The sequence below is a fragment of the Ogataea haglerorum genome (genome assembly GCF_019207285.1).
Source record: "Ogataea haglerorum isolate 81-453-3 chromosome Unknown 81-453-3_NODE_8_length_489951_cov_95.815404, whole genome shotgun sequence".
Lineage (NCBI taxonomy): Eukaryota > Fungi > Ascomycota > Pichiomycetes > Pichiales > Pichiaceae > Ogataea > Ogataea haglerorum.
The window spans coordinates 15,943-32,549 of NW_025065158.1; the positions used below are offsets into that span (position 1 = coordinate 15,943).

Genomic DNA, 16,607 nt, shown 5'->3' on the forward strand with positions numbered 1-16,607 from the left:
ACTGGGATGATTTCCTTTTATAACCGAATATACTCAATTATCTCTTGAAACCTCAAGCCCATTTGTTGATAACCACTCTGCAAAGATATCATCGTCTGTAAGCAGCGGATGTATCTTTTGTACTTCAGGGACACTAGAGTTGTGGACTGGTTGCATTTTCTGCGCTGACGTTTGTTTTATTTTCATGTACAGTAAACCAAACCTTAGTAGAGCGAGCTCTGTGACGTGTGTATGCTTCGTTATAGTTTTCAGATTAGAGTGATAGATTTCCACTTGTTCTTCCCAAGTTTCGCCCTCACCGTTAGTTGTTCCAATAACGTAGAATGCAAGAAGACAGGAGCCAACGATGGAAAAATTAACTCGCGAGTAGGACCACCAGAAAGTATCGAGATTCTTCATATCCAAACTTGAAAGATAAGAGTTGAACTCTTTTACGTAGTCAAATGCTCGCTCTGATAAAGAATGGTAACAAGCATTGGCATCGATGTAGAGCACAGACCGACAGCAAGACAGAGCTAACGCAGCTTTAGCTACATGCAATGACACCATCGCTCCCAAAAGTCTTTCGGGACAGGATTGGGGAAAATAAACACTTTCAACGGCGTTGATGCGATTCATGAAACCGATTCCTGTAGCCAGAGCCTCTTCAGGGGACTGTGGTCTGTGTAAAAATGATTTCACGGAGAAAAACGAGAACAACAGTTCCGAGAGAACCTTGGTGAGTCTGACCATGGCAACAAATATGTGGATGCCAATCACATTGATGTTTTCGAGTGCTTCATCTTCGTTTTCGAAAAAATCACTTACTGATATGTCACTAACGCTGAAGTCATGGTCTTGGATATGGGATGGTCTTGATAGCCCAAAGCTTTCCCACTTGTCTTGCACATAAACAGCCCACCAAAGTCTGCGTCGGATTCGCTTTTCTGGTAGAGGTATGTCCCATTCCAGGGGATCAAGATGAAGCCCAAGCTCTTGCGATGAGGCAACTAAAGAGGCAGATTGGGACCAGTGGCATGGCGAATTTGCGTTTCTGATCACCAACGGCTTCTGATTAAGTTTTAAAAGTATTGATTGGATTGTTTGCAATGTTGGAGCTCCTTGTTCCAGCGGCAGAGCCTTGGACGTAAAGTCCGCAAGTTTGAACCAGTCTCCTGCAGCCTTGTTCTCTATTGCAATGCTCTTTTCCTGTCCCTCCACATACGGATGTGAGATAACGTACATTGTTGCCAAAAGTGTTGCGGAGACAGTGTTCATATTCATTTCTTCATAGAATTTGCATTCGTTGACTAGAGGATAAGCACAGTTCACAACAGAAAAGAAAGTGGAGATGATGCTTTTCTCTAACGGTTTTGCTACCTCCTGCACTGAATCCACGCAATAATATCCGGGGCGTGGATCCAGATATTCAGTCGGATACACGGCAAAAAATATTGGGGCTTGAGGTCCTCCATCAGAGTTTTTCAGAGCATAATTGGTATCTGAGTTGTCCTCTGGGATTTGCTGAACAATGTTTTTCAGTAGCCATGGGTCTTGATCTCCACTGAATCCGACAAAAAGGCTTCTTTTCCCATTGTGTAGCTCAAGAGCATTTCGTTCATGCGAGATTGAGTGCGGACGGGATTCGACTTTGAAAACACACGGATTTGCACTTTGCACTTCTAGCACAATATCTTTATAAGCCGGAGGCGAAGCATCAGAAGACTTACGTGATTGCCGCTTTTTGATGGGTGCCATAGCGTAAGTGCAGTCTAGGTTTCTTAAATGACACCCTATGCATTTGTCAAAGTTCTCCTCTTTCAAGCAGGCCATTCTTCGTTTTCTGCAAAAGTCGCACGGCCGATTCTTTCTGCTGCGATATAGTCTACCCTTCGGAAGCTGCACCTCGCTCACTTGGCTTGCCATTTTCTGGGACGAACGCGTGTCCTTTCTGGTGGATTTATAAACTTTTTTGGCTGTGGCGGCAATTTTCCGGCTATCTTTTCTTCAAATTTAGTCTTATCATCTTGCATATATAGATCAAGATCAAAACCCGCAGCGAGAGAGGGAAACAATGTACATGGAAAAAGCAGTTGATAGTAAATCACAGGGAGGGGATTTGAATACTGTACACTAAAATGCGTTCAAGGAGTCCTTCTGGCTTCATTAGTATAGAGCTCTCACAAACTTTTTCGCACTGAGTGGCAGTAATTGTTCCAAACCATACTGATCAGACATCATTATGAACTGTATGGACATTAAATGCTAGAACACATCTTAGGTATCATAGTTGTACTGCTTCGTTTGAGAGATTGCAGATAGCAGCCTGGCCGGCACCAAGCCGCTGTAGTGAATATCAAACGGAGCCAGACCAAAAGCGACTGCTTTGCTTTTGGAAACACAAGCTCTCCCTTTGCAACGTGCTCATACGAGAGTTCGTTGGAACAATGCCTTTATTCTTCCCAAAAATGCCTGGACCTGGCACACAACCTGAATTTGTCCCTTATACTCTTAAGTTTCTCCAACTTATAGAGTCTTATTGGATTGCATGCGATGCAAACCACAAACAACTCTTTATTTGTCTTAGGCTTCTATCTTAGCCCACTTTGTGGAGGAAGTCTCGTGTCAGCAGGAAAAGCTAATGGGTTTCACATATGAAATGCTGAGAACACGTCTGCCGTGATAGATGAGAACGAGGTTGTCATGGGAGCACGAACTGAGCAGTGCGAGGGCGGTCCCGAGAAACGAAGCAGAGCTTGTATCCAAGCCCTGCCTTTACCAAAGAGAGAATTTAGTACGATGTGTGCGAATGCAGATTTCAAAATCTGCAAGAGATTAGATCGTCTCTTCGACTAGCTCGGCGGCAGAAAAAGCAAAGATACCCTGTACACTCTACACACTACGGATTAATTTGGCGCTGGTTATCCCCTGGTAGAAATTCTTATTAGCTGTTGGTTCACGGTCATAACATTTTGTTTCAGTCTCCCGCACTCGAATTCTCTTAATACATCTCTTGAAACACGTCTTCAAAGTTTTTATTCTTCTAGAGCTCAGTTGAACTCAGATCCAAGTGCTGAAAAATCTCTAAAAGGATCCGCGGTGACTCTATGTCCAATAGGGCATCTATTTCATTGTAGGCCTACAGTGGTGCTACAACTCTTATGAATTGCTCCATCAAGAGTTGTCTACAAACCATGACTTGCACGTTCAGCCTAGTACTCTTGCAGAAATTGACGTCAGTTCGGTTGAATTCTTAGATATAGTTGTTGAGAGCTCCTCGTGAATAGGGGCAATTAACGACCGATCCCCTAAGATTTCTTGTCCGAAGCTGTCAACGATTGCATCTACTATGGGTTCATCGCAACGTAGTTCTGGGGATTGATAATTCTCATTTTAGCTTATGAAATCTGGTCCCTGTTCCGAGACTTGTCACTGTGGTGATAGTGATGATCGATTATTTTCTCAGGATTTTCTCTTGTTTATCTGTCCCAGGCTGGATTCTCTTCCTGCTAGAGAATGCCCTTACACCTAGAGCTCTATCTTCGTAACTCGCCTCACCGACAACGTCGTTGTGGATGTCTGACGGCCGCTAATGGCCCGGAGTTTGCCCTCATAGTGCAAGCAAACATTTTCGCACAGTCTTTGTCAGATGCTATTTCGGTGTGATAAGATATCCCCCTTTTTGCACAGCCCATGAGCCGCTTTATCTAGATTGAGAAGCATCACATAGGGCGCCTACACTGCTTTTGCCTACATCAGGAAGGGCTCGCACAGCAAAAATCTGACAGCTTCAAAGTCGAATATCTTTTTTTCTTTCTGGCTCGCAGCTTGTCACAAGAGTTGGGATATGCTACGACACACATCGTTGCCAGGTATCTTCGTGATATTCCGTTGCATTCCCCGCAACCGGATATGACAAGTTCACCTCCTTGAAGAACATCAGCAAGAAGTTATTTTCCAATGGTACCTCAACCTTTGTAGCCGCTCCAACTTGGGAGCTTCCAACCTGGCCTTGGTACTCGGTTGGCTGCAACGCAAAAATAACAGCAATCTAAAGTCTGTGCGCTCCGGCTCTTCTAGAGTGTTGCGAATCTGAACCCCCTTCAGTAGTCTGAACGATTTCCAACAAAATCAAGGGATTTTCTTTGCTGCCCGAATTCACAACATTTATTTCCAGTTGCGTAAGTCTACTGGGTCCTGCCCGGTGGATTTGAGTTCCGGCCGAGATTCCAGCCGAAACGAGCAAGGGCTCGCGCTTTCCTCGATAGGACTATCAGGACTACTTTCTGAGAGGTCCGGTAGTTCCAGTGGAGGTCTGATCGGGAAGCCAGCGGCTCAGATATTATTCGAGTGTGGCTCTTTCAAGCATGTGGACTGACGCCGCAGAACAAAATCGCGGGTCTCAATTTTTGAGTTTCCATATTTTGTGTGGCTCGTAATAATTCAAGAAAATATGCTTACTCTTTATCATCTTCCTTACGCTGAAGGATTCGGTGCCAACGCGCGCAAGATTGCAATTTTACTCAATGAGCTGGAGCTCAATTGGAAGGGCGAAGCTGTTTCACGAAACGCTGTTCGTACTTCCCCTGAGTACGCACTTCTTCATCCGGACCGTAAGGTTCCTGTCCTCAAAGACGGTGAGACCATTGTGATTGAATCTGCCGCAGTTTTGCAGTATCTGGCGGAGGTCTATGGCTCAGGCAAGTACCTTGAGTCAAAATATGACGCTCTCGCATGGGTTTCCTTGCAGAATGGTTTGTCATCGGCAGTTTCCTCGCTGTTCCAAGCCGATGACGAATCGCAGAAGACAAAGGCGATCAATAACGCTAAGCACTACCTGGAACTTCTGGATGACAAGCTAGCATCCTCAAAGAGTGGATACATTCTTGACTCGGGATACTCAATTGCAGATATTGCATGGATTGCATTCATCGATGACAGACGCAAGGAGAAGCTTCACATTGAGAGCTGGGAGCAATTCCCCAACATTGCCAAGTGGCAGCAAAAGGTTCTTGCACGTCCTGCTGTTGCTAAGGCTTACGAAAACTAGTAGGTATGATAGAGGATTCTGGTTGAAGATGCTCCTGAGTCCGATGAAATTACCGACGAGCCGATTTCGAATGGAAAACTACTCTTCTAGTCCGTTGAGGAATTTATATAAGATGTTTTGCACAATATGAGCCAAAAAGACGTTCTTTATATCTGGTGGTCTGCTATGGAAGGATCTCCTCGGACCCATGCAAATTTTAGACATTACGAATGATTAGAAATGAGTAGCATGATTTTTTTCATGGCACAGCTCACTTTAGGAGCTGCACAGTGACGCGGACATTTAGAGGTTATAGTGTCCGGTCAATGGAGGTTATACCCAACAGCTGGCTCATCGGAGAATATTTTGCTCAAAATCCAAGATTCCAATTACGGAAATTGGTGTATTATCTTAAGTATCACTGACGGAGATTTCTTTGCATACTTTTTGCTACCCTGCTATTATGATAACAGCGAAAAAGTTGATAAGATTTTTTTGGTAAAACAGTGTACATATATAACGCTGTTACCACAATATAGAAATGCTCCCGGACAAACAACTCTCTAAGCGATGCGTCTATCTACACTATGGGAATCGCCTAAGGTGAATCCAAGAAACCTGAAAGCTACCTCAGTACCAGTTTTCAACCTATGGAACGTCTATGGAAGAAACTTCTTTTTCGCATGGTTTGGATTCTTTGTGTGTTTTCTTTCCTGGTTTGCATTTCCGCCTCTACTTCATGGCATGCTGAAGAAAGACCTAAAACTCAGCGCAGTGGATATATCCAATAATAACATTTGTGGACTGACCGGAACCTTGTTAGGAAGATTTGTCTTGGGACCTCTCAACGACAAATACGGCCCACGGCTTACTTTGGTGGGCGTTCTGATTGCAGGAGCAGTTCCAACAGCGTTTGTTCCTTTAGTCACAAATGTCGCGGGTCTGCATGCCATCCGTTTCTTTATTAGCTTCCTTGGCTCCTCGTTTATTTGCTGCTCCCAATTCTGCGCAGTATTCTTCGATAACAATATTATAGGAACAGCAAACGCTGTGTCCGCTGGCTGGGGAAATTCTGGAGGGGGTGTAGCATTTTTTGTCATGCCTGCCATTTCAAATGCATTGAAGAAGAGAGGTTACTCTTTACACCACTCGTGGAGCTACTCTTTTGTGATCGGGCCCTTCTTGATTCTTATGGTGACGGCGGTTTTGATTCTTGTCTTTGGCAGTGATTGTCCGAGAGGCAAGTGGTCTCTTCGTGGAGACATCCTTGGAATCAACATGGATAACTCTCTCGTGCAGACTGTCTCTGTCAAAAGAAAATTTTCCAAGGAGGGAGAGGTCACTTCTGTTTGTGTTGAGCCTGTTAATGCAATCGACAAGGTTGTGGTCGAGCCTAACCAGGACCAGAAAATTTTTGAAGTGGCAGACATCATAAATGAGGACGAAATCATTGAAGACCCAACTATCAAAGACGTCGTCAAGATCTGCTTTTCCCCACGCACGATGCTGGTTGGACTTTGCTACATGTGCTCATTCGGAACCGAGCTTGCAGTGGAGTCTATAATTTCAAACCTGTTTGAACAAAAGATGCCAAAGTGGAGCACCTCTAAAGCTGGAGCATGGGGCTCGATGCTTGGGCTCCTAAATGTGGTGACAAGACCTGCAGGAGGCATAATCTCTGACTTCTTGTATCAGAGATTTAAGACTACAAAGGCAAAAAAGTTCTGGATGATATTCACTGGCTTGATGCAGGGAATTTTTCTGATCTGGATTGGACTGGTTCCAAAACTATCCATTGCGGGACTTATAGTCTCCGTTTCGTTCTTGTCCCTCTGGTTTGAGATGGGCAACGGTGCAAATTATGCCTGTGTTCCGGTCGTGAATAGACACCATAGTGGTATTGTGAGCGGAGTCACTGGAGCAATGGGTAATCTTGGAGGCATTCTGTTTAGTTTGGTCTTCAGGTACACTATAGCTAACGGGGTAAACAACTACTTCAAAGCTTTCTGGATTATAGGAATCGTTTGCACTGTGGTGAACCTAGTTTGCGTGCTTATTCCGATTAGAGAGGAGAGGCCCAGGAAAGCGGAAATTTGATTGAAAATCTCGGTTATTCTTTTATCTATGCAATGCAAATGTGATTTTTTATAGATAAGAACTTTTCTAGTGCATCGTGCGATAAATAAATCGCTAAGCGGAGATTAATTGTATGGACGGAAATTATATAGTAATCAAAGATGATGAGGACCACGACAAATAAAAGCAGTTGCAAAAGTCATCTAAACTCTGCAGACTTTGATGACTTGCTCTGTTCCACCTTTGCCGGAGGACATCAATCCCCCAGCCGCTAAGAAGAAGCTTGTCATTGTGGGTCTGGGTATGGTTGGCTTATCATTTCTCGAGAAACTACTTCTAAACGACTCAAAACTGGACGAGTACAGTATATTTGTTTATGGAGAGGAGCCATATCTTGCTTATAATCGAGTTGGCCTCACGGAATATTTCCAGCACCGTGAGTTCAAAAACCTCCTTCTCTCGCCAGAGGAGTTTTATCAGCAACGCGGAGAGAAATGGAACTATGCCATTGATGAGAAAGTGGTTGAGATACAACGACAAACTAGGACTATTACCACGAACAAAGGAAACAGAGCGTCTTACGACGTGCTCGTTCTTTGTACGGGCTCTACAGCGATCATTCCCACCGATTTGCTACCACCCCCCACCAAGAAAAGCTACCGTGAAATGGGGTGCTTTGTCTACAGAACTATTGATGACCTTTACTCAATGATAGATTATTGCCAGGGTGCAAAGAAAAAAAGAGCCATTGTCGTTGGTGGGGGACTTCTTGGTCTAGAAGCAGCCAAAGCCCTCTACGATATGGAGTCGTTTGAGGATATCACCATTGTCCATAGGTCCCATTGGCTTCTTTCTCAGCAGATGGATCAGAAAGGTGGATCTCTACTTACGGGAAAAGTGAAAGAACTAGGAATCACTTGTCGAACTGGAACAACTGTGTCGGAGCTGATATTTGACGAAGACCAAAATCTGACAGGAGTGAAATACCATAACGGGGATATTGATGAATGCTCTCTTCTCTGCTACACTATTGGCATTAAGGCAAGAGACGACCTTAAAAGTTGCGGTTTAAAAACAAGTTCAAGGGGGGGATTTGAGGTAGATAATATGTTACAGACTTCGGATGAGAGTATTTATGCTATTGGAGAGTGTGCTTCTTGGAATAACATGACCTTTGGATTGATTGCTCCCGGATACGAAATGGCAGATATCCTGGCCTTCAACCTAACCCAGGGAAAACTCCACCAACCGAAAGAGTTTTCTGAGCCTAATATGGGCACCAGGCTGAAACTGATGGGTGTTGATGTTGCATCCTTTGGAGATTTTTTCGCAGACAGAAACGGGCCCAAATGGCTCCCTCGCGGCTACGAAAAAGAAGTTCGTGCCCTTGTCTTTGAGGATCCGATAGACGGAACGTACACAAAATTACTTTTCACAAAGGATGGCAAGTATATGCTCGGCGGAATTCTGGTTGGTGATACAAGCAACTACACCAAGTTTTCCGCGATGATAAGGAAACCATTACCTAAGTCTCCTTCAGAGCTCCTCATTGGTAATGCTGGAGACGATGACATGGAGTTGCTTTCAGATGAGACCCAAATATGCTCCTGTCACAATGTCACCAAGGGAAAACTTGTAGAAGCCGTGAAAAATGGTTGCAGCAGTCTTGGAGATTTGAAAAAGTGCACTAAGGCAGGAACAGCTTGTGGAGGTTGCGAACCTACGGTGAAGGTCATATTTGAGACAGAAATGAGAAAGCTAGGTGGTAAAATATCCAATCACCTATGTGTCCACTTCGACTATTCGAGAGCAGACTTGTTCTCGTTGATTATGGTCAAGAATTTCCGGTCTTTTAAAAGGGTCATGGAGGAACTGGGAAATAACCCGGACTCCTCAGGATGCGAGATCTGCAAGCCAACCATTGGCTCCATTCTCTCAACGCTATACAACCGACACCTCTTAAAAAAGGAAGTTCATGGTCTGCAAGACACAAATGACCGGTATCTTGGAAATATACAGCGAAACGGCACTTTTTCGGTCGTTCCTCGGATGTCGGCCGGCGAAGTCACTCCGGAAAAGCTTGTTTCCATTGGGCAAATTGCCAAAAAGTACGGAGTCTATACAAAGATCACAGGAGCACAAAGACTAGACTTGTTTGGCGTTAAAAAGAGCGATCTGCCGAAAATATGGAGAGATCTTAACGAAGCCGGCTTTGAGAGTGGACAGGCTTACGGCAAAAGTTTGAGAAATGTCAAGTCTTGCGTTGGATCAACATGGTGCAGATACGGAATAGGAGACTCTGTGGGTCTGGCTGTCAGGCTGGAAGAACGGTACAAAGGGATACGCTCACCTCATAAAATGAAAGGGGGTGTGTCTGGGTGTGTTAGAGACTGTGCGGAGTTTCACTCAAAGGACTTTGGTCTTTGTGCTGTAAAGGACGGATTCAACATATATGTCGGTGGCAACGGCGGAATGAAACCGGCACACGCGCAGCTTCTTGCCACCAATGTGCGTCCTGATGAGGTGATCCGTATTCTGGACAGGTTCCTAATGTTCTATATCACCACGGCAGATAGATTGCAGCGGACAGCTCGATGGCTAGAAAGCCTTGATGGTGGAATCCAATACTTGAAGGACGTCATCATACACGATAAATTGGGAATTTGCAAGGATTTGGAAGCCCAAATGTGCCAACTTGTGAGCGGTTATTACGATGAGTGGGCTAAGGCCGTGTCGGAAGAGAAAGATAACCCAATTTTCAAACAATTTGTGAACACGCCCGAGAACCAGGAAACTGTGGAGATAGTCAATGAAAGAGGCCAACCAAGGCCAGCTATGTGGCCCGAGAAAGTGGCAGACCAAAAATTCAACGAGATCAAGTGGTCTTCTGTGACTTGGCAAGAGGTCTGTCAGAGCTCAGATCTACCTCTAGCAGAGGCAGGGTCCTCGGCAACTGTCTTGGTTGGAGAGACCCAAATCGCTCTATTCAGAACCAACGGAAACCAGCTCTATTGCTCTCAGAACATGTGCGGGCACAAACGTGCATTTGTGCTAAACCAGGGACTTCTTTCGGAGGATGGTGACAAAAATTGCTACATATCGTGTCCGATGCATAAACGGAACTTTTATCTCAAATCCGGTGCCTGTAAAAACGATGAAGCACTATCTATCGCGACATTTGAGGTCAAGGAGGAGAATGGCAAAGTTTATGCCAAACTACCTCCCACAGCTGAGCTCGACGAAATCTTGGGAACTTCCAAGTGGAAGGTGAAAAGTCAGGAAACAGAAGCTAAACAGGTACGCAAGATTACAACGGCCAAAAATTTATCTGACAAACCGGTATCGTTAGACTGGTAATTTCCTATGGATAGAGGTAATAAAAAAAAGTTAAATAATTAATGAACACGCAGACCCTGAGGATCTGCACTTCATGTAAAGTATTACGACGGAAGGACTGCGACGGAAAGACCCCTTCATGCTTGAACTGTATCAAGAGAAAGCGGGAATGTATCTATCAGACAGATAGCGACAAGCGAAGACGAAAATACCATACAGATTATACCCAATACCTTGAAAAGAAGATACAAGTCCTTCAAAAATTTCTTTACAAACATGATCCGCAGCTACAACTGGGCGAAAACAGCGAAGAATCTGAAAACAGGTTTTTGAGGCGGGTAGATGAGGAAGCAAAACTGACCACCCTTCTCAATGACATGGATGACTTGAGCCTCGACAACTCGCCGGAGCCTGATTTTCAGTACGAGGATTTCGGGCCTTTGGTCGGGGTTGCAGGACTCAACGTGTACTATATTGATCCAATATTCAAGGCAGAACTGCTTTCGCTATTCCAGAAACACTGTTCCGAGATCACCTATGCTATCAGCCTGACGTTACCCACCATCGAGACATGGGATTTTTCCACAGACACGTATCCATCCCATCAGCTTCTTATGCTCACCGTGTATGGGGTTGCTTGCTTATATTCTAAGAATCCGCATGCATCCAAAATCAGCAAATTATTGATAAACCAGGCTGCGCAAATCGCAGTATATGCGTCGAAATTCAACTTGGACGAATACTTGCTACAGGGCCTTCTGCTTCTGTCATGCTACGAAATGGGCCTGGGCAATGACTCGATGTCTTACTTGTACATTTCGATGGCATGTTCGCTGACCCAGCATATGGGGCTCCATATATCGTATGACGAGCATTCTTCCGCAGCCAAGTTTGCACCACGAACCACTCCATTCCAATCTGCACTTCTGTGGTCTATCTGTACACAGGATAGAATTATCACATCAAGAATCGGTGTGCCGTCTTGCATTCACTTCAAGCGAATTATCTCCCCCGTCTATGAAGTGCAACTCTCGCCGCGCAATCCCAGATATCTGGAAGAGCTCTGTTTTTGCTACACGACTCGTGTGTGGTATATCATGGATAGGTTCACAGACCAAATATGCTCCATACAAGGTGATTTAGGTGATACCCAGGAACGAGGAAAGCTGCTCAAGACCGCAGAGCTTGCGTTCCAGACGCTGAAAAACTCACTTCCACCGCCATTCAGAGCTGAAGAACACTCCAAAAGCTACCACATACTAATGTTCCAGCTTAATTACGAAGCATGTGTGGTCTTGCTACACAGACTATTTGTTGACGATCCCTTGAGCAGCAACAAATGCGTTGCCTCAGCCACAGAAATTACGCGACTGATTCGGATTCTACTAGAAACAGGAGACATCCAAAGAGCCTCCTATCACTTTGCCTTCATTTGCTATTTGGCAGCAATGATACATCTGGTTCTGTATTCCGAGAAGCTACGTCCAGAACACTTACTCCACCTAGAAACCTGTGTCACCGCGTTGGACATTTCAGGACAACGATGGAAAAGGGGTGCACAGCAGTTGGAAATGCTACGTGAGTTTTCGCGAAGCCGCGGAATCAATGTTCCAATTCTAGAAATGCTCTCGTCCAAATGGACAGAATTTTAATTTATTCCCGCTACCTTAATTTTATTCTCCGTCTTATCTGCACGGGAATTAATATAGTAGCTACTGAAAAACATATTGTAATTCTTCAAGAAAGCTGCCCAGTTCGATGGATTCTGTTGTCACTGAAGTAGCTTATGGCCTCGAGATCAAAAAAATCAAGGAGATCACGGAGCTGCCCTTTCCAGTCAGACAAGACTCTCCTTTAACCAAGGTGCTTCCTGCAGATCTGAAGACCAAAGATAATTTTGTCGCTAGAGATCCCGACCTTCTTCGACTCACTGGCTCACACCCATTCAATTGCGAGCCACCATTGTCAAAGCTCTACGACTCGGGGTTTCTCACTCCAGTGAGCCTGCATTTTGTGAGAAATCATGGCCCTGTTCCTCATGTTCCTGATGAGAGTATTTCAGATTGGGAAGTTTCAATTGAAGGCATGGTTGAAATGCCTTACAAGATCAAATTATCAGAGATTATGGACCAGTTCGATATCTATACGACTCCTGTGACTATGGTATGTGCTGGAAACAGAAGAAAGGAGCAGAACATGGTGAAAAAGGGGACCGGTTTCAATTGGGGAGCAGCTGGAACATCTACTTCTCTTTGGACCGGTTGCATGCTTGGAGATGTAATTGGCAAAGCCCGACCTTCAAGACGTGCAAGATACATATGGATGGAAGGTGCTGATAATCCAGCAAACGGTGCATATGGCACCTGCGTCCGCTTAAACTGGGCTATGGACCCTGAACGATGCATCATGTTGGCATACAAACAGAACGGCGAGTGGTTGCATCCTGACCATGGAAAACCTCTCCGAGTGGTGATTCCTGGTGTCATTGGTGGACGGTCAGTCAAATGGTTAAGGAAGCTAGTGGTTAGTGACCGGCCATCCGAAAATTGGTATCACTATTTCGATAATCGGGTTTTGCCCACAATGGTGACGCCAGAAATGGCCAAAAGTGATGACAAATGGTGGAAAGACGAGCGCTATGCCATTTACGACCTAAACTTGCAAACAATCATTTGCAAGCCAGAAAATCAGCAGGCTATCAAGATCTCGGAAGACGAGTACGAAATAGCAGGTTTTGGCTACAATGGAGGTGGAATCAGAATAGGCCGAATTGAGATCAGTCTCGACAAGGGAAAGACTTGGAAGCTGACAGAGATTGACTATCCGGAAGACAGGTATAGGGAAGCAGGTTATTTCAGACTGTTTGGCGGACTTGTGAACGTCTGCGATAGAATGAGCTGTCTGTGCTGGTGTTTCTGGAAACTCAAGGTTCCTCTCTCTGAACTAGCAGCGTCGAGGGATATTCTCGTCCGCGGAATGGATGAACGTATGGTAGTCCAGCCCCGCACAATGTACTGGAACGTAACGTCTATGCTCAACAACTGGTGGTATAGAGTTGCCATTATTCGCGACGGTGACAATCTTCGGTTTGAACATCCAGTCGTGGCCAACAAGCCTGGCGGCTGGATGGATAGGGTTAAAGCAGAAGGTGGGGATATATTGGACGATAATTGGGGAGAACTGAACGATAAGGTTGAGCAGAGTGAAAGAAAGCCAGGAGCTGATGAAGACATAGAAATGATGTGCAATCCAGAGAAATTAGATGTCATTATAGCTTACTCAGAGTTTGAGGCGCACAAGAACAGTGATACAGAGCCATGGTTTGCTGTCAAGGGACACGTTTTTGATGGCAGCTCGTATCTAGCGGACCACCCGGGTGGAGCACAGTCGATCTTGATGGTAAGCGGTGAAGATGCCACTGAGGACTTCATTGCCATCCACTCATCTTATGCTAAGAAATTGCTTCCTCCTATGCACTTAGGGAGACTTGAAGGGGTCAACTCTGTTACCAAAGTAGAGTCTATCAAGGAAAACGTCAAGCGCGAGGTTTTGCTTGATCCGCGAAAGTGGCACAGGATAACGCTTGCGGAAAAAGTGATAATCTCTTCCGACTCGCGTATATTCAAGTTCGACCTTGAGCATCCAGAACAGCTTATTGGCCTGCCAACAGGTAAGCATTTGTTTTTGAGGCTAAAAGATTCATCTGGTAAGTACCTGATGAGAGCATACACCCCTAAATCAAGCAACAGCTTGCGAGGTCGACTGGAGATACTGATAAAGATTTATTTCCCATGTAGGGAATATCCCAAGGGGGGAATTATGACAAATCTTATCGAAAACCTGCAGGTGGGGAACCAGGTCGAGGTTAAAGGACCTGTCGGTGAGTTCGAATATATCAAGTGCGGACACTGCAGTTTCAACAATAAGCTCTATCAAATGAAGCATTTCGTAATGATCTCGGGAGGATCGGGAATCACCCCAACTTACCAGGTTTTGCAAGCTATTTTCAGCGATCCCGACGATACAACAAGCGTGCATTTATTTTTCGGTAACAAAAAAGTGGACGACATCCTACTGCGAGAAGAGCTTGACAATCTTCAGGACAAACACCCAGAACAACTGAAAGTTGACTATGCGCTGTCGGATCTGCGGCATGTGCCGAAGGGCTGGCGGGGAATAAAAGGCAGATTAACATTCAATATCCTGGACAGCTACGTCCGGGGAAAAAATGCCGGAGAGTATATGCTACTGGTATGTGGACCACCGGGAATGAATTGTGTGGTCGAAAACTGGTGCAAAGCGCGCAAGCTTGATAAACAGTATGTAGTGTACTTCTGACCTATGCAAATTCGAAATCAAAACTATCAAGAAACGTGGGTATGTTGTAGATGTCGAGGACAGGCGCGTCCGTTGCAAAGTCTCGATCCATTTCCGCTGTAAGATAGTTTTGGTAGACATCGTTCTGAGCGATCACGGTCTCAGGTGGCGGTTGACTTCCCTGCCTCAACTCATCAAGAATAGGAACACTTACATTCCACTGTTTAGCAAGATTGTCCAGAACTTTAATATCCTTTATTCCCCGGGTCCACACATCTGCATATTCGCTCAAAGCGGTCACAAATTTCACAAATTGTGAGTTTGCCGCTGCTTGGAACGACTCATCTTTGTTCGCCAGAATAAACAAGTCGAACATGGCACATTGGAATAGGAGGTATCCGACAAAGTAGGGAGCATTATTGAAACCGTGAAGTTCAGAATATCTTTCGGTAACCTTAGATGCCGAGGTGCATAGCTTGACCATCAGCTCAATGATGGTCTTGGGGTTTTGAATAAGATAGGACCTGTGCAATAGCAGCAGCACCACATAATACGATAGATGCAAAAGAAGAATCCGTTTATCTGTTGTCACGGGCTTGAGCATAATTGCATCGGGAAATGATTCGTAAAGCGCACGAAGATTGGAAAAACCTTGCTCCAGGAGCATTTGTCGATGGGAATTGTGCAGATAGTCGGCTCGGAAAGAGTATATCTGTTGAGTGGATCGATCATGAAGGTACCACAGCCTGGAGTGGAAGGAGAATGTCAGCTCGCTTATATATCTGTCGAAGTTCTCCGGCGAGTTTTTCGGGCTATAGAATGGAGTCAGGATTCTGAAATATTGAATTCTACAGCCGCGACCCAACACAGTAGTGATAAATCTGTCCTGCAAGATGATTGACCAGAAAAGCGCGCTCTTCAGTGGCGATGTGGACACTACACTTGTTGGGACACTCGATTTCATGGACCTCTCAGTAGTATGAAGACCAATGTATTGAGCCTGAGAAGCACACATGGCATCAAACAGCCAAGAACTTGAATCGTGGGCCATCCCAAGCTCAAAACATGACAATATAAGCAGTCCCTGTAAGGTGTTCTCATTCAGAGCTTCTTTGCACGCAGTGATTGCTGCGTTTTCAGCACTTTCAAGAAACGCATGTGTGATGGAGGGTCTGACATAAGCCGAGGCATAAGCAAGAATCGAGCAGGTCAACAACTGGTGGTCTGGTTGCACACATGGATACGGTAAGGATCGTACCATGTCCAGTGTCAGCTGAGAAACGTAGAAGAACTGGCCAAAGTTCTCTTCAAACACGTTAAAGAGGTGCTCTCGAAACTCTGGTGAACAAAAATTTATGTCCAGCAGCTCAGTTTCCGGATTCAAAAACTTCTCGTCCCCATCCTCAGCGACGCCCTGCCGTCCCGAAAGCGGCCCGTAGAACTCTGTTTTGTCTCCTTGCTTTCTCACCTTCCATGCGGTTGAGACAATTTCCTCCAGAGCGTTCATGTTGGTGTAGTGATTTCCCATATCTCCCAACTGAGAAAAGTCATTATTTTGAGTCAGCTGCGGCGGTTGCGGGAGAATCGAGCTGAGATCAAAATCTTTCAGTGACTCAGTTCTCTTAATGAGATTAGCAGCATGAAGCTCCAAGAGGTCGGCCTTGACCTCCAGATAGTCGATGTGAGTCGAGTCGTATTTCTTCTTTCGTCGATCGTTCTCGGCACTGTATTCGCAGCCATCAGCATTGTTATACTTGATGCACGTCGCACATGGTTGTGCTCCGTCGCATTTTCTCTTTCGTTTTTTGCAAAACAAGCAGGCATTGGAAAGCAGCTTTGGCGGCCTTCCGGGGACGGAACCCGACATGAT

General features: G+C 45.2%; 7 protein-coding genes across 7 annotated transcripts; 5 read left to right on the forward strand and 2 right to left on the reverse strand.

The window, feature by feature from the left end:
- Positions 1–33: 33 nt before the first annotated feature.
- Positions 34–1,905, reverse strand: KL911_002995 (uncharacterized protein; the record flags this gene model as incomplete). Its single annotated transcript, XM_043198125.1, has 1 exon — positions 34–1,905. One exon carries the CDS (start codon positions 1,903–1,905, stop codon positions 34–36), a length of 1,872 nt encoding a protein of 623 aa, XP_043053946.1.
- Positions 1,906–4,432: 2,527 nt separating this feature from the next.
- KL911_002996 (uncharacterized protein) lies at positions 4,433–5,029 on the forward strand (the record flags this gene model as incomplete). Its single annotated transcript, XM_043198126.1, has 1 exon — positions 4,433–5,029. The coding sequence occupies one exon, from the start codon at positions 4,433–4,435 to the stop codon at positions 5,027–5,029; it is 597 nt and encodes a 198-aa protein (XP_043053947.1).
- Positions 5,030–5,752: 723 nt separating this feature from the next.
- On the forward strand, positions 5,753–7,105 carry KL911_002997 (uncharacterized protein; the record flags this gene model as incomplete). Its single annotated transcript, XM_043198127.1, has 1 exon — positions 5,753–7,105. The coding sequence occupies one exon, from the start codon at positions 5,753–5,755 to the stop codon at positions 7,103–7,105; it is 1,353 nt and encodes a 450-aa protein (XP_043053948.1).
- Positions 7,106–7,306: 201 nt separating this feature from the next.
- Positions 7,307–10,441, forward strand: KL911_002998 (uncharacterized protein; the record flags this gene model as incomplete). The annotated part of the gene is made up of 1 exon (XM_043198128.1): positions 7,307–10,441. One exon carries the CDS (start codon positions 7,307–7,309, stop codon positions 10,439–10,441), a length of 3,135 nt encoding a protein of 1,044 aa, XP_043053949.1.
- A 41-nt stretch (positions 10,442–10,482) lies between these two features.
- Positions 10,483–12,072, forward strand: KL911_002999 (uncharacterized protein; the record flags this gene model as incomplete). The annotated part of the gene is made up of 1 exon (XM_043198129.1): positions 10,483–12,072. One exon carries the CDS (start codon positions 10,483–10,485, stop codon positions 12,070–12,072), a length of 1,590 nt encoding a protein of 529 aa, XP_043053950.1.
- Positions 12,073–12,178: 106 nt separating this feature from the next.
- KL911_003000 (uncharacterized protein) lies at positions 12,179–14,758 on the forward strand (the record flags this gene model as incomplete). Its single annotated transcript, XM_043198133.1, has 1 exon — positions 12,179–14,758. One exon carries the CDS (start codon positions 12,179–12,181, stop codon positions 14,756–14,758), a length of 2,580 nt encoding a protein of 859 aa, XP_043053951.1.
- Position 14,759: 1 nt separating this feature from the next.
- On the reverse strand, positions 14,760–16,604 carry KL911_003001 (uncharacterized protein; the record flags this gene model as incomplete). The annotated part of the gene is made up of 1 exon (XM_043198134.1): positions 14,760–16,604. The coding sequence occupies one exon, from the start codon at positions 16,602–16,604 to the stop codon at positions 14,760–14,762; it is 1,845 nt and encodes a 614-aa protein (XP_043053952.1).
- Between the last annotated feature and the right edge of the window lie 3 nt (positions 16,605–16,607).